Source organism: Rhipicephalus sanguineus, chromosome 11, assembly GCF_013339695.2.
Source record: "Rhipicephalus sanguineus isolate Rsan-2018 chromosome 11, BIME_Rsan_1.4, whole genome shotgun sequence".
In the NCBI taxonomy this organism is placed as follows: domain Eukaryota; kingdom Metazoa; phylum Arthropoda; class Arachnida; order Ixodida; family Ixodidae; genus Rhipicephalus; species Rhipicephalus sanguineus.
Window position 1 is genome coordinate 97,638,524 of NC_051186.1, and position 22,475 is coordinate 97,660,998.

Consider the following 22,475-nt stretch of genomic DNA (forward strand, 5'->3'; position numbering starts at 1 on the left):
GCGTTGGCCTATAGAGTGCTGCACGTTTGTTAGCGTAGCGTCACTGTGCCGAGCGTGCGCGCGCGTCGACGTTCCGCTGGAGTATATCAGCCCCTTAACTCACTCAAGAAAGGGTTCGCCAGAGACAGAGCGTTGCGGGCGCACGCCAACGCGAGCCGCGGCACAAAATGGCGGACAGCGCCGCCGCTAAATTTGGACGGTTGTTGGCTCCACCCCTCCGCCGAACTCTCCGAAGGAATATACGGCTCTGGGCCGTGGTGGCCTGGTGCGGTAAGTTGCGTAATTGTTTGTTGACTATCCGGTCTTTGCCGGGGCTCGTATTTCTTGTCAACTTCGATAGGGCTGCGTATAGTTCCGCCTGCGTGAAGGGCTGGTCGAGCTCAGGGTTTGGTGTTCCAGTGTATTCTTTGATGTGAGCTGATGCGACAGCAGGGGCATCACCGGAAAGCTTTTTCTGTATTTCTTGTAGGAGATGTTCTTCCGACCCGGCGTAGTTGTGGATAATCTTTTGAAGATGCTGCTTCTGTGCCGCTTTGGATGGTTGCGTGGCTAGAAGAGCGCGTAGCAGGTGCCAGGTCTTTTTGGTGCTCAGTGTCCCCTGTAGCTTATCACAGAAAGCGTGCCAGTTCTGTCTGGCGAGTTGGTTCGCATATTCTTGAGATTGCTCGGTAAGGAGAGCGATGCGTTTTTGTAGCTTCCTGTTTAGTTTGTGCCGCTTCCATCTCTTTAGAAGTCCTCTTCTAGACTCACAGAAGTGGAGGAGATGCGCGTCGACTGCGGGCGTATCGGCGTCGAGCTGCATGTCTTTAGTATGACGTTCGGCTGTATCTAGCACATTCCTCAACCACTCGTCAATGTCGGTTGCAGTGGTTTGAACATCAAGGTCATCCCTAAAGAATTTCCAGTCCGTTAACCGTGCTATTCCAGTCTTGGTCTGGCTGCGAGTGTGCGCTACGTCAAGCTAGAGGATGTGATGATCGCTACCTAAGGTTTCCGGTAGCACACTCCACTCTGCCGTGGTGACGTTCGCCGTAAAGGTGAGGTCGGGATTGGTGTCTCTGGAGACGCTGTTCCCGATTCTCGTCTTGTGGAGAGGGTCGTTCCAGAGTGTTAGTCTGTGGTGCTGGGCGGCATCGTGCACCCTAGAGCCCTTCTTCGACGTGATATGATAGCCCCATGCCGTGTGCGAGGCGTTGAAGTCTCCCTCTATAACGACCTGGTGACCATTCGTGCGCTTTCTGATTTCTCGTACGAAGTGATCGAAGTCCGATAGGTGGTCTCTAGGGGGGCTGTACACGTTAGCTATGAATAGACTTTGCTGCGTCTTTCGTTCCGGCAGAATCTCTATCAGGGTGTGTTCTGTCTGGGTTTGCTCGATTTCGTGCTTTTGCACTGAAAGCGCTTTCTTGACAAGAATGGCAGTACGTTGGGTTTGTGCGCAGGTCATGTATCCTTGGAGACGGACGTTCTGCGTGTTGGTTTCCTGGAGTGCGATGATGTCGGGTTGGTTAGGCTTGATGGATTCTTGTAGGCTCGTATGTCGAGGGTGGTAGGATCGACAGTTCCATTGCCATATTCGTAAAGTTGAATGCTGTTTCATAGACCTGTGACTAGGGGTTGCCATCTTCGACTGATTCGATGTCACGCCGGCGATCACGAGTGGGTGAGACTGAGCGAGAGGCGTTGTGGCTGTTCGCCCGCGCCTTCTTCCGAGTCACTTGGCGTGGGTTGCTGAAGCTATCGAACTGTGCTATGGTGACGTAAGTTTTCTTAACGTGTGCGATAAAATTGTTGTCTTGTGCAGCGATCCCGTCAATTTTGGCATTTAGCGTGGTTCGAAGGTTGCGGCCGTTTTTTTTTTCGATTGCTGATTGGACAATCTTTTCCATCATGGCATGAATGTTGCTCACAAAAGCTTCTTGAAATATCGTGCACTTTCCATCCACTATGGCTTGGACATCCGCCTTAGGCAGCGTCGTTCCCGGCTGCGAGCTTGTGTTTTCTAGATCTTGGCGTTGTTGATGCGTATTGTATGAAATTTCTTGCTGTACCTTGTAACTTTCAAGCAGTTTGTCGATGAGCTCTTGTTGTCTTTTCTGACTCTGAAGTAGCTTGTCTATAAGGTTTTGTTGGTTTTGCAGTTGGCTATGCTGATTCTGGAGCCTCCTCTGCTGGTTTTGCAGTCTCTCTTCGAGGACCTCTATGGACGCGGTTTCGGCCGACGAGAAGGTCGAGCTGCTGCTACCACTCGAGCCGCTTGCCACGGTGGCGTAGCTCGCGCGTTTGGCCGAGCGCGAGCACGTGCGAGAGCTGTAGATGGTGGGTTTTTAATTTTAGTGTCACCTTTTATAGCTGCATTGGTTTTCCTTTGTTTCTTAAAACTAGCTTCAGTTGCTACGTGTTGGTTCAAAAAGTAATGCGAAAAGTGAAGTAAAATAGAAGGAATTTGACAGTGAACGCAGTTATTTGCAGCGCCACCGCCCGGAATTGAACAAAAACATAAAATATGGCTTCCGAGATTTTCGCGAATGTGAGACTCGAAACGAGATTTCACATTTTTACGTTACTTTTTGTATCAATACGTAACAACAGAAGCTAGTTTTAAGAAACAAAGGAAAACCAACACAGCTATAAAAGGTGACACTAAAAATGAAAACACACCATCTACAGCTGCGATTCGAACCCAGGTCTTTCGAGAAGCGGGCATTCTACCCCTGCACCACTTTGGCGGAGCAGCGCGCTACTATTAAACGATGACACATTGCAGACTACCGATCGCAGCGCCGCAGGTGGATTGACCCTGTTTGGGCTTCACTTTCTGTACATTGGTGCTGCGACAATTCCGAGCACTCCCCTGCTCTAGTACACTCTATCCGAGCCCTTGAATGGTGCAGTACGAGTGCTTCCGGTCACGTGATCACAAACAGCGCGGAGGTCACGGTGGGGTCATATGAAATGATTGTGCAGTTTCGTCAACAGGTCAAAAAGAGCCCAAATGAGCGTTGAGTTGATGCCATCTCCTTCGTTGACCTACCCGGAGACCATCAGCGACAGAACTCCATTGTTGCATCCACGCGTCGGGGGGCTTCGGCTAGGCTTCGACGCAGCTTCGACTAGAAATAGGATTTTTGCTTTAGTCACGTTGGTCCTTCAGCGCCTGGTTTACTCCGAGAGCATGTTCCACGTCTGGCTCGCGTGTTGTCGGCCGTGGTGGTTTAGCGCTTATGGTGCTCCGCTGCTGACCCGGGGGTCGCGCGTTCGATCCCGGCCGCGGCGGTCGCATTTCGATGGACTCGAAATGCTGGAGCCCCGGGTACTGTGCGATGTCGGTGAACGTTAAAGAACACCAGATGGTTAAAATTTCCGGAGCCCTTCACTAAGACGTCCCTAGTAATCATATCGCGGTTTTGGCACGTAAAATCTCAGATATTACTATTATAAATGGCTCGCGTGTTTATTATGCTCTGCCTGAGACTGCGAGCAACGCCGCATTCGTCCGCTTATAAGTCAGAGGACGCCGGCAACCAGTCGAAGACATGATAAGGTCGCATACGAGGTAACGTGCTTGATTCCGGAAAGCAAGAACGCGCATGGTAACACGCTTTGAATTTACTTTGAAGTTTTGCCATCTAAATATGCTTTATCATATCACTTCAGGTTTGGTGCTCCACTACAGATTTAACATTGCCTTGCTGATGAAGCCGCCCGATCTGCCCATGATGCTCTCCATGCTTCAGCTATACCGCTGTCAAGAATGGACACCGCAACAAGGCGTCGTTCACTTGCACGCGAACTGACACTGGCAAAGTGGAACTCGACGGAATTTACCAATGCCCGTCTTCACAACTTGGACCCGAACATACAGCTCCGTCTTCCGTCGGGAATAACTAGAGCTTAGGAGACGCTCCTGTGCCACCTGTGGCTTGGGCTGGCCTTCACGAAGGCGTACTCATTTCGAATTGGAATGGCCAGCAGCCCGACATGTGATAACTGTAGCTGCGAGGAAACAATCGCCCATCTTCTCTGTGAGTGTCCTCGCTTCAGCGCACCAAGAGAACTGTCCAAAGTGTTTGATAGACTCTTTTTTTTATTTTCGATAGTCTACCCTTAGGCATAATAATTATTGACAGACTTGACAATCGTCCACTGTCGTAGGAAAAGATCTTAGGATTCTGGCCGAAACCGTCCTCGGCACGGAAAGTTTTGAAAGCGTTGTTGCGCTTCCTGCGCACAACTAGTCTCATAGACAGACTTTAAGCAGTCACGTTTATCGTATTTTTGTTCTTTGTTTCTTCTTCTTGTTCGTTTTATTTTTCTAATATCTCTTTTCAATCATCTTCACCCCCCCTTCCCCTTTCCCCAGCACAGGGTAGCCAGCCCATCTGAGAACTGTCTAACCTCCCAGTCCTTCCGTTTTTAGATGCGCATTCGCGAACCCTCTCCACACACCTCCTCTCCCACTTTATTCCTCCCCCACCCTTCTCCTCTCCCACTTTCTCCCTCTCCACTTCCCCTGCCTGTCTCCCCTTCCCTCTCTCCTCCCCCTCTTCACTTCCCCTCTGAAACGCGGGCTCGACATGCCGAAATGCTGCTTCGCATCGCCTCATGGTACCCTTTAGCGGAGATGGTGTGATTTTTTCTCCTCCTCCTTGCTCTACACCCGTAAAGCAATGCCTACGTGGAAACTGAAAAAAAAGGAAGTTTTAGTGCTTTACTTGCCAATCGCACGATAAAATTACGAATCCGGCCGTAGTGGACACTCCAGAATAATTTTGACCGCCTGGAGGCCTTAGTGTACGTGCATCTAAGTATAACTGCAAGAGTCTTTGTGCATATCGTCCCAATCAAAATTTGACCGCCGTAGCAAGGAATCTACCACTAACGCCATGCCGAGCAACGCGGAAGCATAGCGGCCAAGTTACTACAACGAGTAATGTGGTAGTCAGATAGTTGTTTTTGTCGTTTCAAGGTCGTCCATCAGCGTCACCCTGTATGGAAGAAGATTCAGTGGCTTCCGCGGCTCGTTACAATTGCTCGAGGACGGCCCGTTGGCTCTCCCTTTCTGTGCTAGTAAGCCAGGACTATCACAGACTGTTTGGGGGCGCTTCTTTGTGACAGTCTATACGCGGACAGTTGATAAGACAGCACCGACACTGCATCGCCTGAGCAATTGAACGCGTCTGAATGAAGTATGTGTGAGGTGGCGCCACCTCACATCGACAACAGAAGACTGAACAAAACAGAATGATTTTTGTAAACTTCTTTCTGGTTCGAATCTATGAAAAAAATTGTACTCTTTTATTCGCGTTGTGCGCGCAAGCTTTTCGGATGATTCTAAAATAATCGGGAAGCCTCCCAAAAATTTGTAATTGGTTTGCATAAGGCAAATGTTACACGTGTTACGGTCCACTTACATAATATGTGCGCAGCTTGCACTATAGTTGGGCAAGGCTGGAACCAACAGAGGAGCTAGTGTTCGACCTAGCTTTTTGCTAGTAATGCCAAGCTTTTGCCAGGGAAGCTAAGTTTTTGTTAGTTTTTGTTACTCAGTATGGCTAGGCTTGGCTATTCTCCGGTTTCAGTCGGTTCCCCACACTACGCACGTGTTACATGCCTTTGGCGGGAGCAAATTTCGCGACTAACTGTTAGATGGCTTTTGGCAAGGACATGTCACGTGCCAGGGGCGTAGCCAAGGGGGGGCGGGGTTCAAACACCCCCCCCCCAAATTTTTCAGTTTTGCTTGCGTATATATGCAGGCACACATACAAACGCACGCACGAACATACATAAAGTATGGTTGAACCCCCCCGAAAAAAATTTCTGGCTACGCCCCTGTCACGTGCCTAGCTGTTACGTAATATTACGTGATTTTAGTCACGGGATAGTTGTTACTTGATGTCAGAAAATTTTAGTTACATGACTAGTCAACTGATTTTTGGTCACGTGAATGGTAAAGTGATGTTACGTGATATTCAGCCACGCGACTAGATATTCGGTTGATTTTAGTCGCGTGGCTTGTTACGTGTTGTTGCCCGATTTTTAGTCACGTGGCTAGTTTTACGCGATGCTAAGTAATTTTAGTAACGTGTGGTCTAGTGGGTTATCGCGCTTGACTGCTCACCCGAAGGTTGCGCGATCGAATCTCGGCCGCGGCGGCTGCATTTTCGAGGGAGGCGAAAATGTTTCAGGCCCGTGTGCTTAGATTTAGGTGCACGTTAAAGTACCCCAGGTGGTCGAAATTTCGGGAGCCCTCCACTACGGCATCTCTCATAATCATATCGTGGTTTTGGGACGTTAAACCCCAGATATTATTATATATTAACGCGATAGCGTTAAAAAGCTCGTATCGCAGAAATTCCGCCGTCGGCGTCGGCGCCGTTGGGTGTGAGCGAAAAATCATCATCTTGTCCGTGACCGAATAATCGAAAAAGCTGCAAATAAAATAAATAATAAAAATGTTCGGTCCGAGTGAGAATCGAACCCAGGCCGTCAGCGTAGAACGCAGATGTTCTACCACGCGGCCACGCCTCTTTTTTTTTTTTTTTTTTTTTTTTTTTTTTTTTTTTTTTTTTTTCTTTCATGGTATTTATCACACTTAATATTACAGTGCACAATAATAGCACAAATAAAGCAAGCAAAGGTACAATCACATAGCGACAATATGCGCTCAAGCGTTACTAAGTGCACACTCGATGGCTAACACAACGTGCAGTAGAACGGTGAGAGTTCTTCACATCGTGTTATACTAGAAATGTGGTGAGGCCGAGCACCTCACCAAGAGGGGGTACCAGTCCGGTCTAAAGTCCAGGTCATCATAAATGTCCTTTAGCTGAATAGTCATGCGAATGAAGTGCATGCTTGAAGAAATGGTGGGTTCTGCGTTACGGTCCTGCATACGTGTCTTCCATAAGCTATGCATACCCATGAGGAAAAACATATCATATGGCACTTCATCAAGCGATGTTGGTATAAGATAACGTATGGTGTGAGAATTGACGACAAAACGTTTCTTCAGTGCTCTCTGAAGGACATCCCAGAACAGAATAGCGTCTTTGCAGCTAATAAAGCAATGTTCTATTGTTTCCGGCACATCACATAGACGGCAGTTAACAGAAGAGACAAAAATACCTTTTCTTTTCAACCATGTGCTTACCGGAAGTGTTTCAGAGTGGAGTTTATAGAAAAATGTTTTTGAATTAGGAGGAATATACATTTTGCGCACACGTTTCAACACATCGTGGCCTGAAAGATCGGAGTACAATGAACGGTACAACGGAGGCGGGAAGAGCATAGTTAGTAAATCCTTATATAGTACCTTGCGCGAGGCTGTGTACAGGTTTTCGAGACAATTCCCACCCCGTAATCCGTTCATTCTTGCAGGTTACACTTGTTGATTGCTTGCCAGACTTAGTTGTTTCATCAAACTTCTCCGAACGCCCGTGTTTGTGGGGATTCATGCAGGAAGTTTACCTCGCAGTTCGGTTCCTTAAAGCTCGCTTTTCCATGGAATACCTGTACGCGGCCACGCCTCTGCTTGGAGCTGCGCTGAAAGTAACTTTGATGCTTCCCAAAAATACCCGTCCTGTATACAGGTGTCACAGAACGAGATGTAATATCGCAGTAATATTGCGTGGTACAAGCGTTCATTGCCATCGAGCATCACACCATGTCCACATCATAACGACTTGGTGGTTAAAAGATAGCCACCCATTACAAAAGGCACACACATTACTGCGCGTATTCCCTTAAGACCACGTAGTGGGTGCATCGCAACTTCGAAAAAGTTTCTCGCGCATAATTGCTCCTGGTTTAAAGCATGCTACCCATTACATAAGGCACACACCTTAGTGCGCGCATTCTGTTAAACACTCGTAGTGTTCGAAGTGTGCACTAGGGGCAGCATATCGCTATCGCGTTCAACTCTTAAAGGCGAAGCTTAAGCGTCCCCCAAATTTTAGTAAGGTGACTAGATGTTAAGTGATAGTTATTCACGGGATTAGTTGTTACATGATGCTACATCATTTTAGTCACGTGTGTAGTTGTTACGTGATGTTATGCGATTCTTAGTCGCGTAACAGACACGCCCATCATCGCACGCCGGACAAAACGGCGCACATGTTGTGGGACCGAAGCAGGAGATGAAGAGGACGAATCGAGCGCGCGCAGGTTGATGAGGATAATTTCTGTTTACACTACCCGGCGCAAAGAAAAGCTTGCAACACTTATTCAGCATGGTCAGAAAACGCTGTGGATAGGTAGTCGAGGCTCCTGAGAACACACGAGCCAAACATTAGAGCGCAGCACGCGATCCGGAATTTACAATTAATTCTCAAAGCAAGCTAGAAATCGTTCCCTCTTCTGTCTGCAAATGATGCCATATAGCCAGATTTCACGCCATTGGCCGATTTGAGCCTTGCGAGCTGCGTAGTTACTGCGGCCGCCGCCAGAGGCCGCCACGTGTCCGCACGCACGCTCGCTATCACACTCAAAGCTCAAGGTCATGACGCGTGCGTGACGTAATTTCTTTCCCCCGTGCCATCCCTCCCTGCTTATCCTCCGGCGCGCTCATCGGGACGAGAGAAACGAGAAGGCAATTAGAGCGTGCGACAGATCTCTAACTCCGCTCGTGCTTGACAGATTCTAAATATTTTTGCGGCGGTCGATTCGGGAGGCAATACACTCCTTGAAAGAAGCCATTCGATGGTTACTTAGAAAGGTGTTGTAGGGCCTCTTTAAACAGGGATGCTGTTAAAGCTCAGCATAGCTTACAATAGACGCGCAAGAAAACATATACTTGTGGGCAGTCGACCATACCGGTGCAACTCATGCATTCCGCCCAGTCGCCATCTTGTTTGGCAGCAAGGTAGACTGCATCGTATATGTCTGATGCCGTCTCCGAGGAGGCTGTTTATTTTCCTGGCTACGCGAGAATTGCTGTGAGCCTTAAGATGGGCCCTGTCCTCTCGGCGATCTATCTTGCCTCCTACGACAAGTACTAAACACACCCACAGTCACAGGAGGTATTTTCGGCTTCGCTCCTAGAAAGGCTCGAGAAACTCGTGTAATGAAACAGTACCTTCAGCTTAAGGCCTTTACGTATGTGCACTATGAACAGGGCAACGCAAATATTAACGACGCAACAGTCATTTCGTCCATAACTCTTGCAGCAATTTTGAAACGAACTTCAGAACATGGTGTCTGCAATGACCTCCAGCGATATAAAAAAACTAAATTGCGAACAATGAAACTTGGTAACAAGCCACCAGCCAAAATACAACAACAAAAGTTGCACTTATATTGCATGAATTACGAAAAAGTCATTTGAAAAATTATTTTCTGGAATTTTACCGTAAGATAGACGAAGAACAACATATGCAAATGTTTTCAGATTTATTGTGACTGTATTATTGAAGATACAGGTTTGTGCCAAATATGACACACCATGCAGATGAGCGAGCGACATTGCTGTCATGGCTGAAAAACCAAATATCATGATTGAGGTTTTCTTAGGTGATGTGCGGAATAAAGCAAGGCATTTGCTTCGTGTGTTGAGGAATAATTGAACGTTTTAGTTAGAGCATCTGACCGCCGATATTTATGTACATGACGGCTTACACGTTTGTCTGTTCGCATGTTGCCACCTCGTTATACTTCCTGCTCGAATTTCCAATCACTAATTTGCGTTTGGGAGCTTCTGTTGCCGAGGAAATAGAAAAAGCTAAATATCGACTTGAACTGGTCTGAGCTCACATAATTTTTTTCATGTACCCACGCCATTATTGTGACAAAAAAGTTGTCCCCGTACTGTTGCTGGCACCTCAGACTTTCGTGAAGGAGTTAAAACCTACCTGCACAAGAGAACTGGGCTGCATGATCTCAGAGGCTGTGCTTTATTTACATTTGTATTGTGGAGCACATAGAGGGCAGCATATTGCGCATTTCGTCACTGATATTCATACTGTGCCAGGCACATACCGATTTCCGGCTGTATACCGTAGTGGCAAATGAAATTGAGAAAAGTAATAAAAAGCATGAAATTTTAAGGTCACGATATATCCCAGAATAATTTTTTCATGCTTCTGCAGCAAAAAAAAAAGGTTGCGATAAAAAAAATCGCAATCGCTGTTCTTAGCATGCCGAACTTGCACGTGCACTGCGAAAACTACTTCACGTCTGTTTTTCTTACTGCTCAACGGATGGCAGCACTTTTTTATTGTAAGTGTGCATAACTATGGGTATTACTCTGGCAGTGTCACATTCTCAAGTGGGTCTCTTGCGTCCTCAATAAAAAATGGTAATAGGTATGTGCCAAATATGGTGCGCTATGCAATAGAGGGTTAGGAAGAAAGGTGTAAACATGTTCCCCTTCATGATGTCAACTTAACGGGAGGTTACAATAGCACATTCTTGTTTCTTTCGCTCAATTTGGTAACTGAGTAGTGTAACACCAAAATCGAAGACAAAGCTCGCTCTCGTGACGTTTTCCAGTTGTAGTACTTCGCTGACAGGCTTCAGTGACGTGATACCACTCCATTATGGTCCTGCGAGCTTGTGGGTCCTCACTTAAATCTTTCTTAGCTGTGTTATACACTGTTTCACTTGTCAGTTCAATAGCGAGATGTTTATTGAATGCATAGCGTAATAAACGACAACTATTTCCACCACTTTTTACCAATGCCCGCTTGCCTCGTTCACGTCCTGGCCTTGAGGTGGAACCAAAACTCCTAATTTCCAAGGAACAGTTTCTCCCTTTACCGAAGCTTCCTGGGATTCGGTCAAGGTAGCTCGCTGTCGCTCCAGATACTGAACACGTCACTTCCAGCCGTCTTCTTGTCGATCCACTCTTTCATCCTTTGCACTTGCTCAGGCTTGAAGAACTCTTTCCACCTGCCGCAGATTGGCTTGCGCGTAAAGTCCGAGCCCTCGGCGATCTCCAGTGCCTCCGCAAACACATTCTTGTAGAACTCGGCCGGTGTGATTTGTTCTTTCCCGATGGTCAGGGCGAGTTCATCGGCCAGTATAGAACGCATTCCCTGGTTGCACGTCGTCGTCATGTTGTTGGCGCTGGCGATCTTCAACACGTTTGAGAGAAGGACGGGGTCCTCTCGAAGTTCTCTGCCGATGCCCTGGTCGATGAAGTCGGCGATACGTAGAGTGGAGGCCCCGGGATCACTCTTGACGTCCTCGTAGGTGATGAAGAGCACGTTCGGGTCATTCCTGTGGTCGTACCTTGAGAGGAATCGAGATTAAACGGTACAAACGTGACCGTGAGAATATCATCGAACAAACCAATAAGTAGGCAAGTATATTTCACGAAGTTGTAATTCTCTCAGCTCTGAATTGCTGCGAATGCACTTGCTTCCGACCACGTGGCTATACGTATTATGCAAATACTGAGGAATCAATAGACATGACAAGAATAACAGCGTGGCTACGATGATGGTAACGTGCCAACAGCAATGACAGGAATAGGGACAGTGTAGACGTGAAGATGATGCTACTGCCACTACGACAATCCTATACACAACATGGCTGACTTCTAACGGCAAAACTAGTTTATCATCAGGTTGTAATTATTCTCGGTGTTTTCGAAAGGTTAACTAAATTAGGCTCGCACTTCTGAGTACCACGAGCACTATTTCTGGCTTTCTGAATATTCACAAAAAGTCGCGAAAAAATAAAAGTGGCGCGAAATGGATGGGTCTGGTTTGAATGTGTTCATTCAAGAAGCAGACGGTTTGCTTGGCAGCGGCTGAAGTCGCTGCGGCACCTGGCGGAGAAGATCTTAACCACGCTCTTCAACCTACGTGGCCTCCGAGATCAGCTTCGTCGGCGCGACAAAACACAACCTTAAGGAGTACTGACACGATTTTGAGACATCGCAAAATGGACATTTTCCGTTTGCTTGGTATGCTGTGTCAACGCCGTCCACACATCGGTGTCGGAGAACATGTATATATTATTTTAATTTGACTTTGAAATTTTCGTCGCTGAGCATCTGCAAGCCAGCCCCACTGCAATGGACATTATCCCGACGAGTCAAGACAGTTCCCCCGAGTTTGCGAGTTCTGCGTCCTGCATGCAGCCTCAATCGTAGAAATCACTGTCAGGGTCACTGGATGACAGTTCACTCATCGTTGTTTATGTGCACCACGAGCAGATGACGGATTTGCCGCTAGTACGTCGCGAGTTTCTGTATCCCGTGACGTCATACTGACATGAAACGTCACTGAGAAGCCGCCCCCTCGATATCGAAACTGAAAGTGTCTTTTTAAGGTACCGGTAATTAAAATATATACGATGCATTCCCAGGCACCACAATACTCGTTTTAGGTTTCTCGACACCAGTATTTTTATTTAGAGCAACAATCGGAAAATCTTTAAAATTCGAAGTTTAAGGCGCGAATAAGACACGGACGAAGATAAGGAACACACACACACGGGGCGCCACTTCCAACAAAGATTTATTTCGAAAAAGCACAGAACGCGCAGTCACCGTGCCTCAATGCGCAGTCGTATTCAAGTAGCGTAACTCTTTTGGCGATAATGAAATGGAGGCAATGCTGACGCATAGATCACCTGATTCGATTATTTTCTTGGCCTCAATAATTAGTCGTACTGATTTATCGAGGCTTCGGCTGACTACCGCGCAAGCGCTAAAGCCAGGAACGCAATGACAATCTCGGCAGTGTATCGCGAGGTGGCGCTGTCTGCCATTTCTGACGTTTTTATTAAGCTGTCTTAGCCTGTCATTCAGGCATTGTTCGGTCTGGCCTACGTAACTTCTACCACACGACAAGGGGATCTCGTAGACTACACTCTTCTGACAGCTTACATACTTGTTCTTGTGCTTGACAATGCAGGCCGGAACTTTCCTGAGGAAAGGGTTAGTCATCTTGCAGAGCCTGGAAAGTTTTAAGGGGCAGAGAAGACCACCTTTACATCAACGTGTTCGGCAATCTTTTTCAAATTATGGGATACGCGGTGTACATAAGGAATCACAACAAGCTTAACATTGCTCTGGGGCGGCTCTTCACTTACGTGGTGATTCCGCGACTTCCTCAACCAGAGCAATGTTAAGCTTGCTGTGATTCCTTGTGTACGCCGCGTATCCCATAATTTGAAAAAGATTGCCGAAAATGTTGGTGTAAATGTGGTCTTCTCTTCCCCGTTAAAACTTTCCAGGCTCTGCAAGATGACTAAGCCTTTCCTCAGGAAAGCTCCGGCCTGTATTGTGAACCACAAGAACAAGTATGTAAGCTGTCAGAAGGGTGTGGTCTACGAGATCGCCTTGTCGTGTGGTAGAAGTTACGTAGGCCAGACCGAACAATGCCTGAATGACAGGCTAAGACAGCATAATAACAACGTCAGAAATGGTAGAGAGGGCCACCTCGCGATTCACTGCCGAGATTGTCATTGCGTTCCTGACTTTAGCGCCTGCGCGGTAGTTGGCCGAAGCCCCGATAAATCAGTTAGACTAAATATTGAGGCCAAGAAAATAATCGAATCAGGTGATCTATGCGCCAGCATTGCCTCCATTTCATTATCGCCAAAAGAGTTACGCTACTTGAATACGACTGCGCATTGAGGCACGGTGACGGCGCGCGTGGTGTATAAATATGTTCTGTGCTCTTTCGAAATAAATCTTCGTTGGAAGTGGCGCTCGGTGTGTGTGTTCCTTATCTTCGTCCGTGTCTTATTAGCGCCTTAAACTTCATATATGTTAAACCAACAAGCCCAGTCAGCCATTCTTTTAAAATTCGTGTCAGTACTCCATTAACCCAAGGAATGCACAAGCTCACACGAATGCCGAGGTGCGAATGTTACTACCGGACACCTAAGCCAACGATTCAGATCCCCTCCCACATTTTTTCACGCTACGCTCTGCTGAAGTCGGTATCAATATGAGTATCATTAGTTATTGCATCGATGGAGAACTCCTTCGCCGCGAATTCCTTTGAGGATCATGAATGAGCGCGAATTATCTCAACAAACTATACTTCCTATGAAGTAGTTAACCAAGAGACAATGAAGTCAGGGAAAGCACAGGGGACGTTATTCGTTGAGTAATGATCACTTAAACGGAAATAATTTAAAGTGAACAGAAAATCTACTTGTCTCTTGTAGGTAGAGTACGTACAACCTTCGGTTAGGCCGCCACGGTGGATCAACGGTTACGGTGCTCGGCTGTTAACCCAAAGGTCGCGGGTTCGATACCAGGCGCGGCGGTCACATTTCGGTAGAATCGAAATCGCAGAGGCCCGCGTGCTGGGCGACGAGAGTGCGCGTTAAGGAACCCCAGATGTTCGAAATTTCCGGAGCCCTCCACTACGGCGTACCTCATAATCAGATAGTGGTTCCACCTTGAACGAATAAACAGCGTGAGAAAACAAAGACTAGCATAGAAACGACCGACAACGAACTCCCAGTAATACACAGCGCCACTGTCCATCGTTCCTTTGATAGTCCTCATTCTTTTGCGCTGTTTATTCTAAGATAGAAGCGCACCAGCTTGCGCAGTTAGTCGTTCTGATACATATATTGGTTTTGGGACGTAAAACCTAAGATGATGATGCTGATATTATTATTATTATTATTATTATTATTATTATTATTATTATTATTATTATTATTATCATTATTATTATTATTATTATTATTATTATATTATTATTATTATTATTATTATTATTATTAACCTTTAATTATCGCATCCGATACTCTACCAATTGAGCTATAGCAGTGGTCGACTTCCCATTCACTTTATGGGGCATTTCTGTGTGTGTAATCCCGGGGGTGTTAGCCAGCGCCACGCGTGGCCACAACGCCGAGGGTAACACCCTTTTTGGTCAGCTACGAGTTGGTAAAAAGATCATGTGCTTCGTGAGGCCAGCAGGCATAGACGAGTGGTTCACATTCGCTGTCATAGCTAACGAGTGGCGCAGACTAGCACTCCCAGAATTGCAGAAACAGAAATACCCAATAAAGTGGATTGGATATCGATCGCCGCTGTAGATGAATGGGTAGAGTATGGGACGCGTAAACATAAGGGCGTAGGTTCGCTCCCTACCAGCGGCAAGATGATTTTACTTCCATTTAATTTCTTAGAATTTTTCACGTATTTACTTTAAAAACTACAAGTAGTGTCCCTGTTGCCTCCATTGACTTTAGTGTCTGTTCGTCTAAATAATATGTGGCTAGCAAAGGAACGAGCCCTTGATCCATTTCTTCCCATAAATGCCACTTATGTTAAAATTGGGTAATCTTAAATCAGTTCATGACGTGTACGTATGAAAACATTGCAGACGAGCTCCTCTTTCGAGCAGGTTATATGTCTTGCAATGGAAAGGAAAATTACAGGCGAGACTGCAAGGGACAAGAAGAGAGCTGAGTGGGTAGGATAACAAACGGGTGTTAAAGATATCGAAGCCGAAGTCAAGAATAAGAAATGGGCATGGGCACGAAGCGCGTAAGCAATTAAGGTAACCGCTGGTCATTAGGAACAACTCGCTGGATTCCAAGAGAAGGCAAACGCGCGAGGCGGAGACATAAAGTTAGGTGGGCAGCTGAGATTAAGATGTCTGCGGGTAGAATGTGGACGCAGGAAGCATAGGATTTCTTTGAACGGCGGAACACGGTAGAGGCCTTTGCACTGCAGTGGGTGCCGTGCGGCTGGTGATAAGGATGTCTTACCATGAGAGGACGTGGTCGAAGTAGTCGCCGTAAATGACCTTTCCCTCGAGGAAGGCATCGAAGAAGACGTCGAAGCTAGCCGCCTCGGGACGGGACAAGGGCATGGTCTTCATGTGCATGTAGTAGGAAGCGCAGCAGTCGAAAGGATTTCGAGCCATGTAGATGTACCTGTGAATGCGCGTGGGGGAAGGGTGGATCAAAATTCCGTAACGACACCTTGTAAAGGTGTACTGCTGGACATATTACGCAACTTTCAGAATCATGTGGACACATGACTGGGCTGATGGGAAAGCCACGGTCGAAACATTAGGACGCCAAATTAAATAAGTGGCGCCGGCATTCACCGGAGACGACTGTCGACCTTAATGCGACAAGCATTATTTACGAGTATAGTGTGTAACTTATGTAACTACGCATTTGTGTAGCTTATGGTACTACGTATTTATATGTATATACCTATACATTCCGTGAAGCACGGAACCTTAGGTTACATTAGCAAGCGCACGAAAGGGCCGTATCAGTGGCGACCGCTTGCCAAAAAGGTACCACGACACGCTATACCATCGTGAATCACTGCATCGCAGTCGAAGCTCCGTAGTCTAACGTCACTACCTCTGGTGGCTATCGCTTGAATATTTCTGAGGGTGTGTAACATTGTGTCGCCGGCTGCATTTTCGATGGAGGCGAAAATGTTTGAAGCTCGTGTACTTACATTTAGGTGCATGTTAAAGAACCCCATGTAGTCGAAATTTCCGGAGCCCTCCACTATGGCGTCCCTCAATAATATCGTGGTTTTGGGACGTTAAACCCCAGATATTATTAAATGCGAAGCATTTATTAGGGAACTTCTGCGACTTTCAGCGTATCTATCTATCTATCTATCTATCTATCTATCTATCTATCTATCTATCTATCTATCTATCTATCTATCTATCTATCTATCTATCTATCTATCTATCTATCTATCTATCTATCTATCCGCCTACGACTTTGTGCTCTCCTGGTCGCTTGGTTAATCGAATGTACACCAAAATTGGTATGACGTAACATGACTGTATGACGAACATAAATGACAATTTATGACATGAAAACCATGTGCAATTTATGACATGAAAACCATGACACGCACGTCATGTACAGCATGACTTACGTGCCACGCTCATGGTGCGCTGGTGGCCGTTTCGCTAGCTTGATCTATCCCGAAATTGGTGTTGTGCGACGTGACTGTGTGACGAAGATAAAAAAAACACGGTTGATCCCTCCGTGATAGGAATCGGAATAATACGAAAGTAAAGCGTGCCCTCACAGAAGTAACTGAATGCTTATGGTACATTGATATAAGAGAGTTTGCACAATGTATATTGATGTCTGGCAGCTAATGGCGCCGTTTAACGTGTATGCACCCACTTTGATGATTGGTGGTACATCTCCATCCCGACGACTAACGTCCATGTTAAATTAATAAACAAACCCTAATGGTAGCTGTGGTAGTTAACGGTGAAAGCGTAATCAGAGAACGAGGTGTGATAGCCAGAAGTGCGTCGCATATTGGACGCAGAACTTTGTCGCCATCTTGCGGCATGTTAAAATGTGATTGAACACCACGGCCGGACTAGAGGGAAACGCAAAGCGCGTCGTGCTGCCCCGGTAGCCCGGCCGCGATTTTTCTCGGGGCGAGCGCGTGAGCATGGAACGCGGTGTTACAGCCAGGTGAGGCAGGCGCGCGTCGCAGAGCTATTTTGGTTTGTATTAGCGTGGTGCTGAGCGAGGCCGACGCTTTTACGACGCTTGGGCAAAGGTTGCCACCTCACGGTGTGGTAAGGCATTGACAAAATTCAACTTCTATTGAAAACGCGCCTAATGGGACGGACGCGTAAACGCGTTGCAGGTGCTAGTCGCGGAGGCCACAGCAATGACGAATTACTTTACCTAACCACTGCCAGAGGTCAACTCCACCCAGCCGACCGGGAAAGTGGTAGATATAAAAGGCGCGTTCGTAAAGCCACCACAGTCTTTGACAGTGGCGCAGTGGATAGCGTGCCCGGCACCTGTTGTTGCGGACCGAGCGATCGTGGGTTCGATGCCCGTTGAAGGTACCTTTTTTTCTTTGCCATCTGATTGTGTATATTTTTTCGACGTCATATCCGTGACGGAAATACGTCACTGAAGTCTTGGTGGACCCCGGCATAAAACACTTTCGTGTTAAAACACGAGTTAACATGAAAATCATGACACGCATGTCATGTACAGCATGAATTACGTGCCACGCTCATGGTGTGCTGGCGGCCCTTTCGCCAGCTTGATCTACCCCGGAATTGGTATTGCGCGACGTGACAGTGTGACGAACATAAAAACACGAGTTAACATGAAAATCATGACACGCATGTCATGTACAGCATGAATTACGTGCCACGCTCATGGTGCGCTGGCGGCCGTTTCGCTAGCTTGATATACACCAAAATTGGTATCTTCCGGCGTAACTGTGCGACGAATATAAATAACAGGAGTTAACATGAAAATCATGACACGCATGTTATGTACAGCATGATTACGTGCCACGCTCATGGGGCGCTGGTTGCCGTTTCGCTAGCTTGATATACACCAAAATTGGTATCTTGCGACGTGACTGTGTGGCGAACATAAATAACACGAGTTAACATGAAAATCATGCCACGCATGTCATGTACAACATGACTTGCGTGCCACGCTCATCGTGCGCTGGCGGCCGTTTCACTAGCTTGATATACACCCAAATTGGTATCTTGCGACGTGACTGTGTGACGAACATAAATAATACGAGTTAACATGAAAGTCATGACACACATGTTATGTACAGCGTGACTTACGGAGCACGCTCGTGGTGCGCTGGCGGCCGTTTCCTAGCTTGATTTACCCCGAAGTTGGTATTGCGCGACGTTATTGTGTGACGAACATAAATTATTGGAGTTAACCTGAAAACCATGACACGCATTTTCCTTAGTGACATACAAGACGATGTATGCAGCTCTTTGCTGACTGCTGCGCATTACATCGATTCCCACAATGCGTGGGATCTGCCGGATTTTTATTAGTTGTAACATTGTGTCGCTCAGATATGTGCATTACATATGATCGCCGTCTCCTCGGTCGTGGCGGCCTCCATGCACCTTCATTTACATTCTCGGGTGTGTTGTGCCTTAATATACACAGCGAAAAGGTCTGCTCACCCTTATGACCAGTGCCTCCTACCTATTGCAAATAGATGAGTTCTATGGGCCACACAGCAGCTATCGGAAATTGGCTTGTTCAGGCTCTTGCTTAGTAGTCCACGTTATCTGTTCGGCAAGAGAGCAGTGACGACATACCTATACGGTCGGAGGCGTTAGAAGTCCGCGGCATTTTCCCCACAAAGGCGAATGCGTACAAGCCTGCGCTAATGTATACACGCGCTCCAGATTGACGTCATGAGTCGGACGGCCGGTGATCCCGCCTTCGGAGAACATTGCCGAGTGCATGCGTGGGACTGTTTCTTTAGTCGCGGACGTGATCGGCTGCCCCGCTTCGGTCGTCTGGGCGGGACCTGTCCTTACTACGTAAGTTGTACCCGACCATGGGCGCTTAAAACGTAAGAATAAATACAAGCTCCACCCTTAGAACTGCGGCGCAATTGCCATTGTTCTGTTTAAGAGAGTCGTGCTAGGTGGTTTCCGTTGTAGCAGTCATTAATTTTTTTTTCCTCCAAATGGAAATGCTACTTACACTAGTAAAAGGAGGTTTGTCGTTTCTGTTAAGAATATTACGTTTCCCCGAGCAGCGATGTCGAAAACGCCGCTGAAATTTGCCAGGAAGTTCAAGCCTTCCGCTGAAAACCAGCGACACGAACATGTGTCTGTATAAAAAAATCACCTACCTGAAACACGCGAAAGGCGCTTGACGTCACGATTATGAGCAAAACTGATTGGATAGGACGCCTACGCAAATTTCTCTGGGTGGGAGAGCGATGGGTGTGGGCGGAGCTTGCATTTATGCTTAGGTTGTAACAGACTATAGTGGCCCGTGCCAGTAAATACCTGCGGTCAGTCGCATGTGAAACACTTAAAACAAACGGCGCTTACTCGGTGAAGTTCGCAGCGAACACCAATCACGATGGAAAAATCTCGACAGCCACGAGTAAAAGTTTGCTAATCTAATAATAATGATTGCAATTTCTGAGATTTTACGAACCAAGACCCCAATCTATGTATGAGCCGCGCCGTAGGGGTGGGCTGCGGAGATTTCGATTATCCGGGCTTTAACGTGCATAAAAGTACACGGGTCTCTAGCTTTCGCCCTCCATTGAAATGCAAGCGCTTTTTCAGGATACACGCTTAATCAGGTAAGCAGGCAATTCAGTAATCATCAGTGAGCCTGTTCAGTTTACGCAACGGTTCCGTTGTGACCCATGAAACAATATATTTGTATAAAGTTAGCTGGGAAGTAAAATCCGCGAGAGGGTCAATATTTAGTCTTAGTTTCGTTATTCTGTAACGCAGCCTTTGCAGGGCAGGTGGTGCGTGAAGCCGTGCAGTGCACGATGAACCACCAGTGAGCTTCAGAATTGTGGCGAATTGGGCCTGTTGGTTGATCATCTTAAACACTTCGCAGCGCAGGAAAAACACACAGAGAAGACGACACCAGACAACATACGAGCGCTATGTTGTATGTTGTCTGGTGTCGTCTTCTTTGTGTCTGTTTTTCCTGCGCTGCGAAGTGTTTAAGATAACACCAGTGAGCCCTGTGAACAGAGAGCTGGCTCATTTTTGTGCATAACCCGTCGTAGCAGCTCAGCGGCTAAGGTGTCGAGCTGCTACCCTTGAGGGTGTGGTTTCAATTACCGGCCCCGGTAGCCATGTTTAGGGGGCGGGGGGGGGGGCGAAGTGCAAAGAACACCCATTTGCGTAGATTCAGGTGCACGTTAAAGAATCCCAGGTGGCTGAAAAAAGCCCGTGTCCCCACAACGGCGTGCCTCGTAATCATGTTGCTGTTTTGGCATGTAGAATTCCAGCAGTTATTAATTATGGCGTATACATTTAAGGGGGGACACTGCTCTTAAAATTTTTTCTCATTTCTTGATCGATATTGATAATATTTGGTGAGTTTATGTATATTTGTGTGCGGATTTCAAATATGCCATTACTTTTCTAGTATAACCATTAGTTCCTAAAATACAAAACATTTCATGTGCCTTTTGGGGAGGCAGATTTTTTTTCAGCAAAGAGAATTACAAAGTAAATCAGCGTATCTTAATAACCTGTAATCAGAACTGAGTGCAACGAAACAAATATAGATGTTCTAAGCCCATTAGAACAAAAGTTACAATATGTTGAACATTCACGAGTGCGTCAATTTCAAGGTGCGATTTCCTTTGCGAATGTTCAACATACCATTACTTTTGTTCTAATGGGCTTTGAACATCAGTTTTTGTTTCGTTGTACTCAGTTCTGATTACAGGTTATTGTGATATGCTGATTTACTTTGTAACTCCTCTCTGTTAAAAAAATCTTCCTCCCCAAAAGGCACATGAAATATATTGTATTATAAAAACTACCGGTTATACTAGAAAAATAATTGCATATTCGACATCAGCACACAAATATACATAAACTCACCAGGTATCATAAAAATCGATCAAGAAATGAGAAAAAAAATTTAAGAGCAGTGTCCCCCCTTAAAGGCGACGGCTTCGGTTTGGTCTCGTTTGGTCCCGCACGTGATTACACAGCGCTGACACCGGTGACCCGGGAAAACGCCGGCCGTTTGCCGGCTGATTATAGCGTTGAGATCGCTGAGCATTGTATACTACATACCAGGTATGTAACGTGGATACTGGATAAAATTCGACACGAGGGGGTTAGTTGCGTGGAAATGGGCACATGCGCACATCGATTAAGTTGAACTACCACTACCACGAACACGCTCACACCCGCAAGCTGTAACTAAACAGGGCAAAACCATACATGGCAAGTATGACGCTTCCAGCGGAATGTCCCGAAGAGTTTCGCCATGCGCGCAGAAACGTGTCTGACTGCTTCTGTGTCAACATCTTTCAGGATGTGCTCGTTTCTTCATGTCTTAGCTTGTCCCACTGTCTTTACAAAGCAATCTCGGGCGAAATGTGGCAAAACCAAATCAGCCAGTCGATGTTTTTTTTTGTCCTTGTTGTTGTAGACTACTAGGCCTAATCTCTCCTCACGTCCAAAACGAATTGAACTCACTTGGCGTGTTGGCTGTGGGGGTTCTTCTCGAAGGGCAGGTGAGTCTTGATCGCTCCCGGTCTTCGCATCTCCAGCACCGACTTGATGCCCATCCACTCGAGGTACGGGGCGCGCGCCACGAAGTCTGCGAAGTCTTTGCTCGGCTGGCCGCGATTGAGCACGCCGAACACGAGAAACTGCAGGAGCGCCGAGCCACACTTGGGGTAGCTGACGGTAAACACGTCGCTAGGCCGAGGCTGGTAGGCGAGAGCCGCCAGCAGGGTCTCCTCCACGAGAAAGTTGCGGGCGTTCAGGGTGTCAACCTAGATATATATTTAAAAAAAGACTTGAGATTGGGCTAATTGCTAACCAGAGTTCTTCAGTCATAGAAGTTGCAAAACTTGCCACTGGCCCCATGTATCAATATCACAGTTTAGTTTGGTTGGCGCAGGTATTGTGTGTGTGCCGTGTGCGTTGGTGCGAAAACACTTATACTTTCAGAAAACAAGTTTATTTCCTGAGTGTCATGCCGATTACGCATGCGGGAAGTGAGCTTGCACTTATTCTGAA

The 22,475-nt window shown here is 46.8% G+C and overlaps 1 protein-coding gene across 2 annotated transcripts in view; it reads right to left on the bottom strand.

The window, feature by feature from the left end:
• LOC119373314 (sulfotransferase 1C2) overlaps nt 1-22,475 on the bottom strand; it is a 321,565-nt gene that overhangs the window by 294,687 nt on the left and 4,403 nt on the right. The window contains exons 2-4 of one of the 2 annotated variants that reach the window (XM_037643339.2): nt 21,927-22,228; nt 15,694-15,861; nt 10,888-11,229 (exon numbers count right to left, since the gene is read on the bottom strand). In XM_037643339.2, coding sequence (XP_037499267.2) covers nt 10,888-11,229; nt 15,694-15,861; nt 21,927-22,228 — 812 coding nt within the window. The remainder of the gene's footprint in view (nt 1-10,887; nt 11,230-15,693; nt 15,862-21,926; nt 22,229-22,475) is intronic. The other variant, XM_049410982.1, reaches the window with a different exon arrangement.